The sequence below is a fragment of the Canis lupus genome, chromosome 30 (assembly GCF_011100685.1).
Source record: "Canis lupus familiaris isolate Mischka breed German Shepherd chromosome 30, alternate assembly UU_Cfam_GSD_1.0, whole genome shotgun sequence".
NCBI lineage: Eukaryota > Metazoa > Chordata > Mammalia > Carnivora > Canidae > Canis > Canis lupus.
In genome coordinates this window covers 10,818,751-10,833,194 of record NC_049251.1, presented here as the reverse complement: position 1 = coordinate 10,833,194, position 14,444 = coordinate 10,818,751, and the positions used below count along the sequence as shown (strand labels likewise).

At 47.5% G+C, this 14,444-nt stretch overlaps 3 protein-coding genes and 1 long non-coding RNA gene across 6 annotated transcripts; 2 read left to right on the top strand and 2 right to left on the bottom strand.

Moving 5' to 3' along the window:
• Positions 1-1,288: 1,288 nt before the first annotated feature.
• On the bottom strand, positions 1,289-4,595 carry HYPK (huntingtin interacting protein K). Its single transcript, XM_038580271.1, has 4 exons — positions 2,380-4,595; positions 1,994-2,049; positions 1,595-1,646; positions 1,289-1,449 (listed from the first exon to the last, which is right to left on the bottom strand). Exons 1-4 carry the CDS (start codon positions 2,539-2,541, stop codon positions 1,354-1,356), a joined length of 366 nt encoding a protein of 121 aa, XP_038436199.1. The 5' UTR covers positions 2,542-4,595; the 3' UTR covers positions 1,289-1,353.
• Positions 2,385-8,517, top strand: SERINC4 (serine incorporator 4). Of its 2 annotated transcripts, XM_038580272.1 has the most exons (12): positions 2,385-3,279; positions 3,745-3,921; positions 4,094-4,272; positions 4,734-4,813; positions 4,944-5,037; positions 5,299-5,510; positions 5,691-5,786; positions 5,888-6,014; positions 6,409-6,481; positions 6,908-6,956; positions 7,102-7,255; positions 7,439-8,517. In XM_038580272.1, exons 1-12 carry the CDS (start codon positions 3,181-3,183, stop codon positions 7,635-7,637), a joined length of 1,539 nt encoding a protein of 512 aa, XP_038436200.1. In that variant the 5' UTR covers positions 2,385-3,180; the 3' UTR covers positions 7,638-8,517. The 2 variants fall into 2 exon arrangements, with proteins under 2 accessions (XP_038436200.1, XP_038436201.1); XM_038580273.1 differs by lacking the exons at positions 2,385-3,279; positions 3,745-3,921; positions 5,299-5,510 and having other exon boundaries at positions 4,167-4,813.
• Positions 8,518-8,613: 96 nt separating this feature from the next.
• On the bottom strand, positions 8,614-10,365 carry SERF2 (small EDRK-rich factor 2). 2 transcript variants are annotated; one of them, NM_001252267.1, is made up of 3 exons: positions 10,301-10,365; positions 9,578-9,686; positions 8,614-8,974 (listed from the first exon to the last, which is right to left on the bottom strand). In NM_001252267.1, the coding sequence occupies exons 1-3, from the start codon at positions 10,305-10,307 to the stop codon at positions 8,689-8,691; spliced, it is 402 nt and encodes a 133-aa protein (NP_001239196.1). In that variant the 5' UTR covers positions 10,308-10,365; the 3' UTR covers positions 8,614-8,688. The 2 variants fall into 2 exon arrangements, with proteins under 2 accessions (NP_001239196.1, NP_001239197.1); NM_001252268.1 differs by having other exon boundaries at positions 8,614-8,951.
• LOC111093302 lies at positions 10,140-11,529 on the top strand. The gene is made up of 2 exons (XR_005381556.1): positions 10,140-10,718; positions 11,341-11,529. It is a non-coding gene; the product is annotated as an uncharacterized LOC111093302 (long non-coding RNA).
• Positions 11,530-14,444: the final 2,915 nt, after the last annotated feature.

The window sequence follows — 14,444 nt, the reverse complement described above, 5'->3', positions numbered from 1 at the left end:
CCCAGGACCCTGGAATCATGATCCAAGCTGAAGGCAGATGCTCAATCTACTGAGCCACCCAGGCATCCCTCCAAGTTGCAATGTAATAACTAACATCAAGCTAAATTCAGTGGTTTCTCACTTAATATTTACTACATAACCACCATGCACATGGCAGAGCACTAGGAGTCCTAGGGGTTATAAGGAATGACATTTAATAAGTGGGAAGACTATTTCTCAGTTACATACAAAAATGAGATGGCCAAGGTCTTTTCACAATTTTTAAATGCCCCACTAGAAGAAACATTCACAAATGCTTCATGTCATAAAATGAGTATAAATTACTATAATAAGCCTATAAAGATGAGCTTATGTGTGTGCCAGAAAGATACAATCTAAGAATTATCCTAGAGCCAAAATGAGAATAAGACATTGAAATTCTTTTAAGAACATGTTTATAGCTATTTGAGTGTCGAATCTGAGGCAGGTACTGGCCAAGCTTTTTACATTCACCAACTCCTTGGTTCTTTAAACAACCTATCAGGTCTGTATCATTTTACAGTTGAGGAAACAAATTCAAGCAAGGATGACTTGGCCAAAGTTGATCAACTTATAAAGTAAAATTGCCTTCTCTCCAGGATAAGAAATGGAATGTATAAAGTATAGTGTTGTGGTTTAGAGTTCAGTTAAATCAACTCCAAAAATCAATGTCTTTATAGATTAATTCTGTATAAGACCTGAGCTTTGGGGCACCTGGGTGGCTCAGTGGTTGAGCATCTGCCTTTGGCTCAGGTGGTGATCTTGGGGTCCTGGGATCAAGTCCTACATCGGACTCCCTGCAGGGAGCCTGCTTCTCCCTCTGCCTATGTCTCTCTCTCGTTCTGTGTGTCTCATGAATAAATAAAATCTTAAAAACCACAAAAAAAACCCTAAGCTTTGATACCTTCTATTGTACTTACCATGTTACCTCAGTACCTAAATTCTAACTCCAAAAATAAATATATACATACTAACTCAGCCGCTTATGAATGGGGTGGCTGGGTAACAGTTAAGCACCCAACTTAATTTCAGTTCAGGTCACTAGTCAGATGAATGGGCCTAGTCTGCCACCTAGCATCTGCAGGTTGAACATGAGGTCAGAAGGTACAATTGTACACTGATCCTTCACATGATTTGTTTAAGGCCTGGGGGATGGAGGGAGCTGCTTAAAATCAGTTATATTCCAACATGTAAATTTCCCACAATAAAATACAGTATAATATACATAGCGTTTGATCCAAGATGATAGAACTGCAAAAAAAAAAAAAAAAAAAAAAAAAAGCTAAATCTTTATTGAATAAAATAATCCAGTCAATGGGTCTGAGAAAGCACAAATCAGTTGGTTAGGGCAATAAGAGCCTCTACCACGTTGCCCATGTGTTCCCTCAAGCTCCGTTCTGCTGCTGCTCGTGAGATCTCCATCTCTGTCATCTGCAGGAAAAGGATCAATGATGTTACCTAAGTCTCTTCTGGAGCATTAAAATGCCACCAAAATTGCTAACTCTTGCTGCAGTAAACCACCCCAATTAAGCAATGTAAACTCTGCCCATATACTAATTTTGGCATTACTACTCACTATCAGCTCCAGATCTTCCTTCTTAATGGTGACTTTGGCCAGTTCCTTCTCCCTGCAAATATTCATGTACATTAGTCCTCATTCTCTACCTCCACCTTTAACTCTCAGAAGGATCATTCCCTGCTGTGTCTTACAAATAAAGGACTCCTGACAAATGCTGTTGAGTGAAAATACAAAATGACTCTCACCCCTCACCTAACATCCGCCTCCCCTCCCCTCGGAGTTTTTTACAACAGGCAGCTGGAGGAGGCCTTTCCAACAAGGTTGTAAACCTTATATATGCAAATACTGGTGACAGAGTTGAAGAACGGTACAAGGTACAAAGGCTTAACAATGGCTTTTATTCTCGTATGGGGAAAAGGGAGGAACTTGTAGGGCTGGCCGTGCGCACAGACTTACCGCTCCTGTTTGGCTTTCTGTTCCCGGGACCGTCTGTCTCCGATGACGGACATGGCCTATGAGAAAAACACCTACTTACCGTTCTGTCACCCGCAAGTCCCAATAATCTAAAAAGCTAATAAGCGTGTCAGGGAGGGTCTATTCATGATGACGAGTGTATCAGGAACCAAGGCCTAGGTTTAACTCAATTCTGTGCACGTGAGGTCCACTTTAAACACAATCTCCACCAAACTCTCTTTCGCAAGCGGCGGGCTCCAGTGACGGTTTCCCTCTTGCCTCCTCCCGCCAACGGGATGGGGACCCTGTCCTGGAGCCGGGCTTCCAGTTAGAACCGGAGAGGCCCCTCCGCTATCAGCCCGCCCAGACACGCTCACGGCCAACCTCACCGTCTCCAAATTGGAACTCTGGATCTCCTTCTCCTCCGCGTAGTCGGTGACTCGCTCCAGGTCCGCCGCACCGCTGTCATGCTTCCGTGGCTTCTCGGGAGGCCGCTCCGGGCCGCTGGTCTCAGTCTCCAACTCCAGCTCCACATCCCCCTCGGTAGCCATATCGATCCCACCGTGCCGCTGCACAGGCCCCGCCCCACCTCACCAAGACTTCCGGTAGCTGCCCTGAAACTTCCGCCCGGAGAGGATGAGGCGGGGCTGGGCTCGGGCCACACCTTCACTAATGTTCTGGGTTCTAGAAACTTCAGTCAGGAAGGAGGGTTGCCTCTCAGACTTCCTGTAGGGGTTCTAGTGTTGTTTTCTGCAAGGCCCTCCCACACAGCTACCCCGTCATTACTCCGGCCCTCACCAACCGACATCCTTAGCTTCTCTTCACCTAGATTCTACCCCTTCCAATCCATCCCGCCCCCATCAATTCTGTTCAACCAGGATGGATGACGTCTAGTCCTAAACCAATTAAGGATGCTAATCCACTAGAGGCCAGATTTGCAAAGTGCTCCATAATCTGGGGAGAACAGCCTGTGTGGCCCAAAGGCCCTGCAAAGAAAGTAGCTTTACAGAGACATTTGCATTTACCACATCCGGGAGGTTGGTGTTCCTTTCGTTATGTCCCTCCTCATACTCCTTTAGACTGGGTGATCACCCCCCAGCACCGTGGCAGCCCATGGCTGAGGACAAAAAAAAGCTACTTTCTCATCCTACTTCCATCTGGCGGACCTGGGCCTAATCCCTGGGACAAGGATGGTGGGTGCCAAGGCAGTTACAGAACCCAGCACCTCCCTCCACCTGGCACAACGCAGTGGAATCAGCAATATCATGGTGAATCCTCCCTTCTATCAGGTGAGAGCATACTTGGGCAAAGGGGCTTGAAAGGTCCCTAGAGCAGGAACTAAGAAAATGGAAGGGAATGGTGGCTGAAGCTGGGGAAGAAAACCCAGGGAGCCAATAAAGATGATAGGCCTTCCTTTCCCCTCTGAGGCCTTTCCTTTTCTTAGCTCCTGAAATTAAACCTCTTGTCCCACTTCCCAGTACCAGGTCTATAGGTCTAACAGAAAGGTGAGAGGCCAGGTGTGACTTAGGCTTTTAGGAAGGTCTGCTCAAGCCTGTATCAGCTCTTATGATGAAAGCTCTACTTGATGTCAGTGGAAGGCAATCCTAAATAGCTTGGAACCAGATTCTGAGAATTCCTGAGTGAAAGGAGAGAAGAAAACGAAAGGGAAATTTTGGAATTCAGCCTCATGGGTTAACCTAATACATACATTAAACTTTTCCTCAGCAAATCTCCATCTGCTGCTCTATCCCCAGGTGTCCTGCTGTGAGCCTGTTCCCTGTACCTGCAGCTGCCATTCTAGATGGCCCCTTGTCACAGAGTCTGCTTGTAGCCGCCTGTTCTACATCCTCCTCCACTTGGGGTCCTCAGCAATCTGCTGCCTCCTGCTGTCAAGGACAGTAATGGAAAGAATCTGGGGGAAGGCACATGGGGTAAGAGGGAGGATTCAGGTTGCAACCCAAGAGTGAAAGGTGAAACCCTCAGATAGACAAAAAATTCAGATTGGGGGGTAGGGGACAACTGAATGGATATAACCATGAGAAGCAGGTACCTCTCTATTCATGAATTGCCCTGCTATTTCTCACATGCACTCTCCTCCTCCAGATCCAGATGCCCTCAGGGTTATGTGTCCATCTGTTTGGCTACACTCACTGCCCAGTGCTCAGTGGCTCTGGAGCTGTGTACCGAGTATGCGCAGGAACTGCCACCTTCCACCTACTGCAGGCTATGCTGCTAGTCCAGCTCCACTCCCCCTCCAGCCTGCGGGCACAGCTCCACAACAGGTTTGTGTATATATACTTTGGGTGGGGTGAGACTGGGGAGGAAAAGTAGACATAGGCTGAGTAAAGGAAATTCCAAGATGAAGTAACAGCAGTGTAAAAACTCCAAAAACAGCTTTAAGCTCCTGCTTCTGCCATACTTACTGTGTGACCATGAGCCACATACTTACCCTCTTTGAACTTCTAGTTGCTAAAATGGAGAGAACAGTGGGGTTATTATATGCAAACCCTTTGTCAACTGTGAAACACTGTCCAGATATTATTTAGGTATCTGAGAGAATTTGGAATAAGCTGTGATGGGCCTATTTCCAGCCCTTCTCACGTGGGACTGGTTCCTCCTTTCCTATACTTAGTTGTCTCTTCTCTTCCCTTTCCTATAGTTTTGCTTTCTCCTTTGCCTTCTTCCATAGGCACTGTTCACTCCGCTTTGCCTTTTCTTGAGTCTTGTTTTGTCTCCTAACCAGCTTCTGGATCCTCAAACTGCTGTTCCTGCTAGGTCTCTGTGCTGTTGCCTTCTGCATCCCTGATGAGCATCTCTTCCCAGGTACCTTCCATCTCATATCCTAATCAGCAGGAGTAAGCTAATAGCTTTTCTAAGAAAGAGAGGGTAGGAAGAAAACCAGGAGTAATGACATGGTCAGCTACATTTTCCCACTGGTGCCCCCTACTTGCAGCCTGGCATTACATTGGTATCTGTGGAGGGTTCACGTTCATCCTGCTGCAGTTGGTGCTTATCACAGCCTTTGCCCATTCCTGGAACAAAAACTGGTAAGGAGCACTTAATCCTAAAGGCTCTTCCTGGGAAGGTTGTCTGACATTACTAGACCCAGTAGGGTTGGGCAAAACGCATGACAGGCCAGTGGCCCCCTAACTTCCCACTGAACAGTGCCAAAAAGCTCAGAAACATGAGGACTCTGTAGGCTAGGTGGGATGAGTAGTCACACCAGTGTTCCGGGAGCAGGGGGGGGAATAGTTTATTAAAGGGTAAAGAGTTGGAGCCCCAAGCCACTGCCCACCTCCCACCCTTAGGCAGACAGGTGCAGCCCAAGACTGCCGCTGGTTCCTAGCTGTACTGCTGGCTGCCCTGGGATTCTACACCATGGCAGGTGTGGCAGCTGTGCTCCTGTTCCACCACTACACACACCCAGCTGGCTGCCTGCTCAACAAGACGCTGCTTAGTCTGCACCTTTGTTTCTGTGGCCTCCTCTCCTTCCTCTCCATCGCTCCCTGCATCCGCCTCAGTGGGTACATGCCTTGCAGCATTCCAAATCTGGAAGGCCTTTAGTATAGAAAAATTCGTTAGCTTCCCTAATCTTAGTCAATGGTCTGCTTCCTCCAAAGGGTGGGTGAAAGAAGTATAGATGGATATGAGCAGAAATTACTACCCTGTAGACAAAAGCAATGATCTCCATTCTCCCCAGAGCAACCCCGTTCTGGCCTTCTACAAGCCTCTATCATCAGCTGCTACATCATGTACCTGACTTTCTCTGCACTGTCCAGCCGTCCTCCAGAAAGTGGTAAGGACTGGACCTGGACTCCCCTTGCTAAAACCTTTTGTTCATACCAAATACTTAGCTCTTTTTTTCCTTACCACCTTTCTTCTGTTGCCTTTTTGCAGTAATCTTTCAAGGACAGAATCACACTCTGTGCGTGCCTGGCCTGAGTAAAATGGAATCGCAAACACCAGATACTTCTCTGGCAGTGCTAAGTGCTGGCATCATGTATACTTGTGTCCTTTTTGCTTGGTGCGTAAAGGTATCAAGGGGAGAGGTGTGAGAGAAGGGAGGATACCCAGGACAGAGAAGGATGGTCAGGAGACTGTCTGGGACCATGGTTTATTTGAACTTTAGAGCAAGACAAGAGTGAGGAAAGCTCCCCATAAACAGAAACAATTTCTAAGAATAGCACTTGTCAGATGATCTGTATTAGATGAAGGGGGCAGGGAGAATGACTTGAGAATTAAAAATGAGTACAAAGGTTTTAGGGCCCTCAAATGATGAGACTTACAAATATTTGGGGGAAACAGGCTCTGGGAATATAATACCCTCCTGAGGATTACCAATATGGACCAGCTACTAGTACATGCTCTCAACCCCTCCTGCTGTTTGACTAGACCTGCTTGAGAACTGTCTTTTTCAGTAATGAGGCTTCCTACCTGGCTGAGGTATTTGGGCCCTTGTGGATCGTCAAGGTTTACAGCTATGAGTTCCAGGTGAGGATGGAGAGCTCAGTACCCCCAATGCCCTTCCCCCCTCACACAGAGACAAAGACACACACATCCTACCAGCCTCTACCCAGAATGCTCAGATTCTAGCTGCTATTACCTTTTATTAAGTACCCACAATGTGCTAAGCACTGTGCTAGATACTTTACATTCATAATCTCATTTAATTTAATCCTCACAACAACCCTGTGAGGTAGGTATTTGCTCCATTTTACAAATGGAGAAATTGAGGCACAAAAGGTTAAACATCTTACCAAAGTTTTCATAGCCAGTTATATACTGGATCTAGAATTTGAACCCAGATGTGCCTCCACTTTTTACAACGACTAATCTTTTCAAAGGGGAATTTCCTATATTAATACCTTCACATTCTTTCTTAAGTCATTCTAAAACATGCTGCCTTTTGTTTTACAGAAGCCTTCACTCTGTTTCTGCTGCCCTGAAACCGTGAAACCAGAGGAAGGTGAGTGTCATTAAGCATGTCCATAAGAAAGTGTAGATTTCTGCAGAGTGCCAAAGAGCCCTGGAGCGCCTTCACAAAAGAAACTGGGGAGGAGGGAAGAAGTGTTTCAGCCACACTGCACCCAGCAGCCCTTCCCTCTCTCCAGGGCAGAGGGGTGGGGCTGCCAGGCCAGCTGACCAAGAGACCTCTCCAGCTACTCCAGTGCAAGCCCAGCATCTCTCCTACAGCTATTCTGCCTTCCATTTTGTCTTCTTCCTTGCATCACTCTATGTCATGGTTACCCTTACCAACTGGTTCAGGTAGGATGGAAGTGGGCCTGGGATATACTCCTGAAACCCTATTATAGGAAAAGCAATTTAAGGCCAGTCCTAAGGGTTATCAGGAGACATACTTGGGTCCACCATCATCTTTGGTGGGGAGGTAGGACAGGTCTAAAAGCTAAGGTCCTAAGTATTCTCTAACCAGAGACTTTGGTTCCGCAGCTATGAGGGAGCAGAACTGGAAAAGACCTTCACCAAGGGTAGCTGGGCTACCTTCTGGGTCAAGGTTGCCTCATGCTGGGCCTGTGTTCTCCTCTATCTTGGGCTGCTACTGGTACCACTCTGTTGGTCCCCCACCCAGGACCGCCAGCCACCTCCTACTTTCAGGCCACACTGCCATCGCATAAGTACTGCAAGATAACAAATATTCAGTGTAGGTACTATTAACAAACAGGGATTCCCTTGAGGTCATACTCCTAGTCTTGACTCAGGAACTGTCCAGCCCAGCAGATACCTCAAGGACACAACTGGCATTTATTTCCCTTTAGACTGAAGTCAGTACTATGTTTGAATAGGATAAAGTGGCCTTACATACTCTAATGCTATGGGCAGTGTCTGACTCACTGGAGCTACCGTTACATCTTTACCCCAGCTCAAGAACCTAATTTCCAAGTCAGCAGCTCAGGAACCACTGCTGATCCCAGCAGACAGTGCGGCACCAGCCCTTTCCTGGCTCTCATGGTGGAGATGGGGGCAGGGAAAGACCAACAGGGACTGAAGACTTACTTGGTTTTGCCCTTGGAGATAAAAAGGAAAATAAGCAGTTCAGCCCTGGGCACAGGGAGATAAGCAGCCCAGAACAAACCAGGACACAGAAAGAAAGGAATATACAGAGACCACCTTAGGTTTTAATCCTGATCTTGAGGTCAAAGGAAGTAGGAAGACAAAAACCACCCTCATTCCATGAAGAATGACAGAAGAGAATGTGAACACTAGAGAGTAGCTGACTGTGGGAAGTCAGTGAGCACCAGGATTTGGGAGCCAACTTTCAAGCAGGCGAGCAAAATGAGGAAGAAATGAGAAAGAGGGGCATAAACTTAGGTCCTGAAGCCTTCCTTCTTAGACCTTCAACTCCATCCTTGGGATGGTGTTCAAGGTCTGGGTGGGGGACAAAAATCACAGAAAAGAAGTTCCTATGTTCTTAGAGGATTCCTCTACCACATACCTGGAGTACTTGTCTGTTTGTTGTAGTAAAATAAAGAATTTTTCTGCGATGTTTCACTTAGTCTACTTATCTACCACCTTTTAAAATCTGAAGTTCTCTCCCTTTTTGGTGGTAAAGGGCAGCCATTCCTCCATCCCCATCCCCCCAATCCCCAGTCAAACCAGGCGCTCAAGAAATTACAAAGCTACTTTTAATACTTTGGGGTGAGCCCCACAGGAATAAAAAACACTGGGAAGTGGTAACCCCCTCACCCCCAGGCGTGGCCCAGGGGGAGAGAGGCTACCTGAGGGGAAGGAAGCACAAAAGGGACCCGCTGCAGACTCAGGGCAAAGGGAATGCCATCGGTGCTGGGACCTGTGAGCACTACAGGAGAAAACGCGAGCGTGGTGGGACTGGCTCCAGGCACACAGGCGAAGGGCAAGAGGGTTGGACACGAAGCCACAAAGCTACTTGGGTTCCTCCTTCTTCTCGTTTGCCTTTTTCTGCTTCTGCTGCATGATCTCCGAGTCCCTGGGGGTAGAGATGATGGGGCACTGGGAGGTACCAGAGGGCAAAAAGGACAAGATGCAGGGGGATGAAGGGCACAAAGGATAAGATGGAAGTGGATGGGACAAAATTCAGCGTGTGCCTGCTGTATTCCCACCCTAGGAGAACAAGAGGAAGAGAGCTGAGGCTTAAAAGGCAATCAGGCTCTATCTGGCTGTTGCCTAAGGGGTCAGAAGTCTGGCCACAGAGGCCCAAAGGCTATTCTTTGCTGAGTACCACACCCAGCAACACCAGTGAGAAGGTTGGGAAAAGGGAGGAGAAACTGAACACCAAAGAGGGCTTTAAGTACCGTGCTGTCATAACCACTACCGCATTTGAAATGTGAAGCTCCCTGCCCTTGCCCTTAAGGTCAGACTCAGGGGCACTCAGAAATCAGCCGAGGGCAGGCACCCGCCCCAGTCCCTTCCTGTCAGGCTGTTGAGCTAACAATTTGGAGGGTAGGGAGCAAATAAAACCCTAGAGGAAGCAATGCACTCTGCCCCTCACTAGTCCAGATGTAAACCCTGAGGTAGCTCTCTTTCCTGGTACAACCCTCGGTCTAACCCAGGTCTCACCCTTCCCCTCCCCTTCCCTCCCCTCCCTGGGGCTACCTCTGCTTGCGGGCGGCAGCAGAAAGCCCGTCATCTCGGCGCTTTCCCTTAACCGAGTCGCTCTGCTTTTTCATATTCTTCTGGCGGGCGAGCTCGCGCTGGTTACCGCCTAAAGAAAGAAGGTAAAAGGTGAGACGCGGGGGGCCTTTATGGCCGCACGCCGGCGACCCACTTCCCTCACCCGGACACCAGCAGGGTCCAATGCTCCTACACCGGCCCATTTCGGGGCCTAGGCTGCTGAGAGGGACGGCGGGGGGGGGGGGCTGTAGGGGGGCGCTGGTGGCAAGCTGCCGCGGGGCAGGTCAAACCGGGAGGCAGAAGGAGGACGGTTCCGAGGAGTCCGCTAAAGGCATGTTTCGAGTTTCGGGTCGGCCCGGGGGTCCAGACTGGTGGCGGTGTGTGGACAGTCTGGGTCTCTGTGGGGGATGGGCTGCGACCTGGAGTAGGGGGCTCTGGGCCTATCACAGCGGCGCGGGGCTTGTCGCCACGCCGCGGAAGGTCGCGGAGGGCCTCTGCTTGACTGGGGCGGGGGAAGGGGGGGGGTTCTCAAGAAGTGGCGGTGGGCAAAAGGCCGATTTCCGGCGCCGTGTGAGGGTCTCAAAAAAGCGCTCCCAGAGGAAGGCCTCGCTAGGGAAGCCGAGAGGAGGCCAACAGCAAGATCTGGCAGTCGTGTTTAGGATGGACGGGGAGAAAGGGGTAAGAGAAGAGGGTCTCGGTGCTCACGGGTCATGGCGACGGCAGCGGCTCCGGCCTGCCTCCGTTGCGTCCCCTCGTTCTGTCCGACGTTGCAGGCCCCGCCCCCTTCTCCGAGCGTAACGAAGTCGTCCTTTCCTCCCCGCCCTATGGAGCCCGGGCTCAGTCTCCCATTGGGCAGAAAGAAACACGTGGGGCTGCGGGCCACACTCCAGCCCGGGCGGATGTGGGGCGGAGGTTCGCAGGCCAGTGCGCTGCGTGGGGCGGGGCTTCCTGGGCTAGGCGTTGGGTCGGGCGGGGAGAAAGTAGGCCGGGTCACGTGGACAGGGTGGGGGTGCAGGGGTGCGGCTGGCGATGTGGCGTTCCCGCGGGCTCGAGCACGTGACCCGGCAGAGTGACCTCATGCGGGGACCGTTTGGGACACCGACGGACTCGCCCAAGGGGAACGGTAGGGGACGGAGGGCGGGGTTTCATGGGGACCGAAATGGTTTGGTCTGTTCCGTGTTATCAGGACTTGGCCCGGTAGTTAGGATTTATTCCCCACCAGCAGCATATTTAGACTCGAGTTGTTCACCTATAAGGTAAAGTCAGGTACAAACATAACTTTTAGACACCTCCTTCCAATCACACTGTACCCTCACCGCAAACTCCTCCAATAGAGATTAGCAACCACATGCCCTGTGTCCTAACTTGGGTCCTGTTCGTTTCCCACAGAAATATTTAATGTGAAGATGCAATAGCTTGGAAATATTGAAAGACCTCAAAAATCAGGAACTATGGAGTTGGCTCAGGGACTAAGAGACTGGGAAATGCACATACTGTGTCCGTTTCTTCCTCTGGACGTTTCCCCACTATACTATAACCTGCACCAGTCACATCTGGTTTATAAGAGGCAGTTGAATAGGACGGGAAGCTTTGGTTTCCCATTAAATTCATTCTCCTTCCCAGCTCCATTATTTGTCTACCAGACTCCCCACCAGTCCTGAGGAATTCATAGGATAAAGGAGAAATGCTTACGAAATATTACAGGAAAGGACCATTTGTAAATTTTATTATGTGATTCTCTCCAGTTGGTGCTTATAGCGGAACAGAGTTGAGGCTGGAACTTCAAACTAGCTTCCCCCTCAACATGAACCTGATGGGAAGGCAGTACATCTCCGTCAATGCCATCCTCACAATTTTTGCCATACCAAAGTATCACTTGAACTATTATTACTTAAAATGTTTGTACCAAACTTCAATAAAGCTTATAAGTCAAACTTCATAATTCTTTTTATTAAAGATTTTTATTTATTTATTCATGAGAGACAAAGAGGAGGCAGAGGCAGAAGCAGGCTCCCCACAAGGAGCCCAATGTAGATCTCCATCCCAGGACTCTGGGATCACGATCTGAGCCAAAGGCAGCCATTCAACCACTGAACCACCCAGGCATCCCCTTCATAATCTTTTAGTAAATTTAAAAATAGTATCACCTAACCACAAACAGAAACTAACTTTAAAAGTCAATACAAGGGATGACTGGGTGGCTCAGCGGTTGAGCACCTCCCTTTGACCCAGGGCAAGATCCTGGACTCCTGGGATGGGGATTGAGTCCCACATCTGGCTCCCTGCATGGAGCCTTCTCTCTGTGCCTGAGTCTCTGCCTCTCTCAATCTCTCTCTGTCTCTCATGAATAAATAAATAAAATCTTTAAGAAATAAATAAAAAAATAAAAGTCAATACAATGAAAAGGAAATATATCATCAAATTTTACCAAAGTAATATCATTGTCAAAGATGCTGAACCTGGGGCCTGCCCTCTCTTTCTTAAAAAGAGAACAAGTTTTAGAGAAGTAATAAGGCATAAATCTTTAAAACTGAATCTTTCTCTTGATATAATCAGAAGATTAAAAATAATCTATTTTTTCAGTGTTTTTTTTTTTTGAACATTTCTCTCCAATCTTTTCAATGTTATTTAATACTATGTCTCTATATTACCTAGAAAGCCCTTTGGTACTTACTAAATGTACTAGATCAACCTTGGTGGCATGTATAACATTGTACAAATCCTGACTCTGGTATTTACTGGACACTTATTTTCTCCATGCTTCAATTCCTTTATATGAAAAACGGGAATAATCTCTACCCCTTGGTATTGTGGAAGAAATTAATATAGATATAAAGGGCTTGGCCCATAAGGAATTCAGTTAATGTCTCCTCCTTCTCCTTTCTTCCAAGTCCTAAAACTTCCTCTTCCTTCTCTAGATTCCTCTAACCCTTCTGAGGCAACCAGTATCTGAAATGGCCACTAACGATCCCACCCTCCTGATTTTATATCCTTATGAAGTTCTCTGCCACACTGAATCAAGATTGGTCTGTGTGACCAATAGAATATGGCAGAAGTGATCATATGTCACTTCTGATGCTAAATCATAAAAGATGTGGCTTCCACTTTCCTCTCTCTCTTGGCTCACAGGCTCTGGGGGAAGCCAACCGCCATTTCATGAGAGGCCCATGTGGTAAAGAACTAAAGCTGCTGGCCAACAGCCAAGAGGGAGGGAAAAATCTTCATTTAAACTCATCACAAATTTGAGAAGGAGTAAATTGGAAAGAATGAAAACTTAAGGCTCTGTAACAGAGAAGGAGGTAAGGCAGGATTTAGGGACCCTGGATACAAAGTGGGAAGATGAGGAAACTGACTTAGAGTGGGGTCATCATCTACAGACCTCAAGCAGCAGTTTGACCACAGTTCATAAGCAGAATTTGGGCTATTTGGTTTACTAGCCTCAGGTTCTCAATGGAGTCAAGCCACTTGGGTCCCCTTGCATATAAATTGACCACAGAAGCAGCCCCATGGAGAAAACCAAGCCACACTATAAATGAAATAGTATGAGATGCAGAAACAAGTTTTCTTTGGCTCCTGCTACCTCCTTATGAACTCCAGCATCTCAGGTAGGTGAGAGTAGAACAGCCTTAAACCAGTTTCCTCTTATCAACTCACCCCTCCTTACTCCCATGACCAAGAGTCTATTTCCAATCCTAGCAGAACCTGGGCTGGTTGCTACACCCCTCCAGTCTAATTATTCCAGGAGTTGCCAAAAACATTCAGTCATTCTTTTTTTTTTTTTAAGATTTTATTTATTCATGAGAGAGAGAGAGGCAGAGACACAGACAGAGGGAGAAACAGGTTCCATGCAGAGAGCCTGATGTGGGACTCGATCCCAGGACTCCAGGATCATGTCCTGGGCCAAAGGCAGGCACCAAACCGCTGAGCCACCCAGGGATCCCCAACATTCAGTCATTCTTTCACCACATTTTATGTTGTGCACTAGCTATGTGCCAACTATTGTTTAGGCATTAGGTATAAAGTGACAGGAAAAAAAAATCTCATAGAACAGATAATGTAGACAGGAAACAGCTTGTATAGATATGCAAATTGTGATAATTGCTTTGAAAGAAAATAACGGATTCTATGCAAGGATGATATTCAAAATATTAAACAGGGTACACAGCATAAGCACCTACCCATCAAAACAGGTCTCAGTGTAATCTGAATGAAGACTGTGAACAGTTCTTCTACCTGTCCTGGTAAGAAATCATAGTACTGCTAGTTCTGTGAAGGGAGTATACCTATAGACCTTAACTTTGATTAAGGATGTGAAGCAATTTGAGCTGAGACAAAAAGATGAGTCAGCCAGGCCAAGAGAAGATAGGCAGAACATTTCAGGAGAGTGGATAGCATGTGTGAAGGCCCTAAGGCCCTGCTCCCTCAGACTAGCTCATCAAGAGCCGTAAGGTAACAGAGAATGCTTCCATGTCTCTTTGCTTCATCTTCTGAGTCCCAGATCTCTTGACATGACAGAATTGACCACCTATGATACCTGCCGTCACATCTCACAGCTTCCCAAGAGAGAAGGTCTGAATCTCTTTACTTAGTTTTAGTTTTTAAAATTGCAAGATAGGGCTCTGATAGGTTGTGTATCTACCCTTATGGTAGGGAGGTAGGAATGGGGCAGGATATAATGGCAGGATATAAACAGCCCCACCAGAAACACATGATTCGTATGGTAAAGGAACATATTACCTATCAAAGAAAGGTAATTTGCTCCCCTAGGAAGGAAAATGTAGATAGATAAAAGATGTCCATTACATAAAAGAGAGAAGACAGCTACTTGAGCTGCAATGGTAGCAACAGA

Coding starts and splice junctions, on each gene's coding strand:
- SERF2 (NM_001252267.1), bottom strand. Junction 8,975..9,577: donor GCTGCCGCCCGCAAGCAGAG/GTAGCCCCAGGG, acceptor GGTACCTCCCAG/TGCCCCATCATCTCTACCCC.
- HYPK (XM_038580271.1), bottom strand. CDS start 2,541: ATGGCTACCGAGGGGGATGTGGAGCTGGAGTTGGAGACTGAGACCAGC. Junction 2,050..2,379: donor AGAGTTCCAATTTGGAGACG/GTGAGGTTGGCC, acceptor TTTTTCTCATAG/GCCATGTCCGTCATCGGAGA. Junction 1,647..1,993: donor CAGAAAGCCAAACAGGAGCG/GTAAGTCTGTGC, acceptor GAATATTTGCAG/GGAGAAGGAACTGGCCAAAG.
- SERINC4 (XM_038580272.1), top strand. CDS start 3,181: ATGGTGGGTGCCAAGGCAGTTACAGAACCCAGCACCTCCCTCCACCTG. Junction 6,482..6,907: donor TTTACAGCTATGAGTTCCAG/GTGAGGATGGAG, acceptor TTTGTTTTACAG/AAGCCTTCACTCTGTTTCTG. Junction 6,957..7,101: donor AACCGTGAAACCAGAGGAAG/GTGAGTGTCATT, acceptor CCCTCTCTCCAG/GGCAGAGGGGTGGGGCTGCC.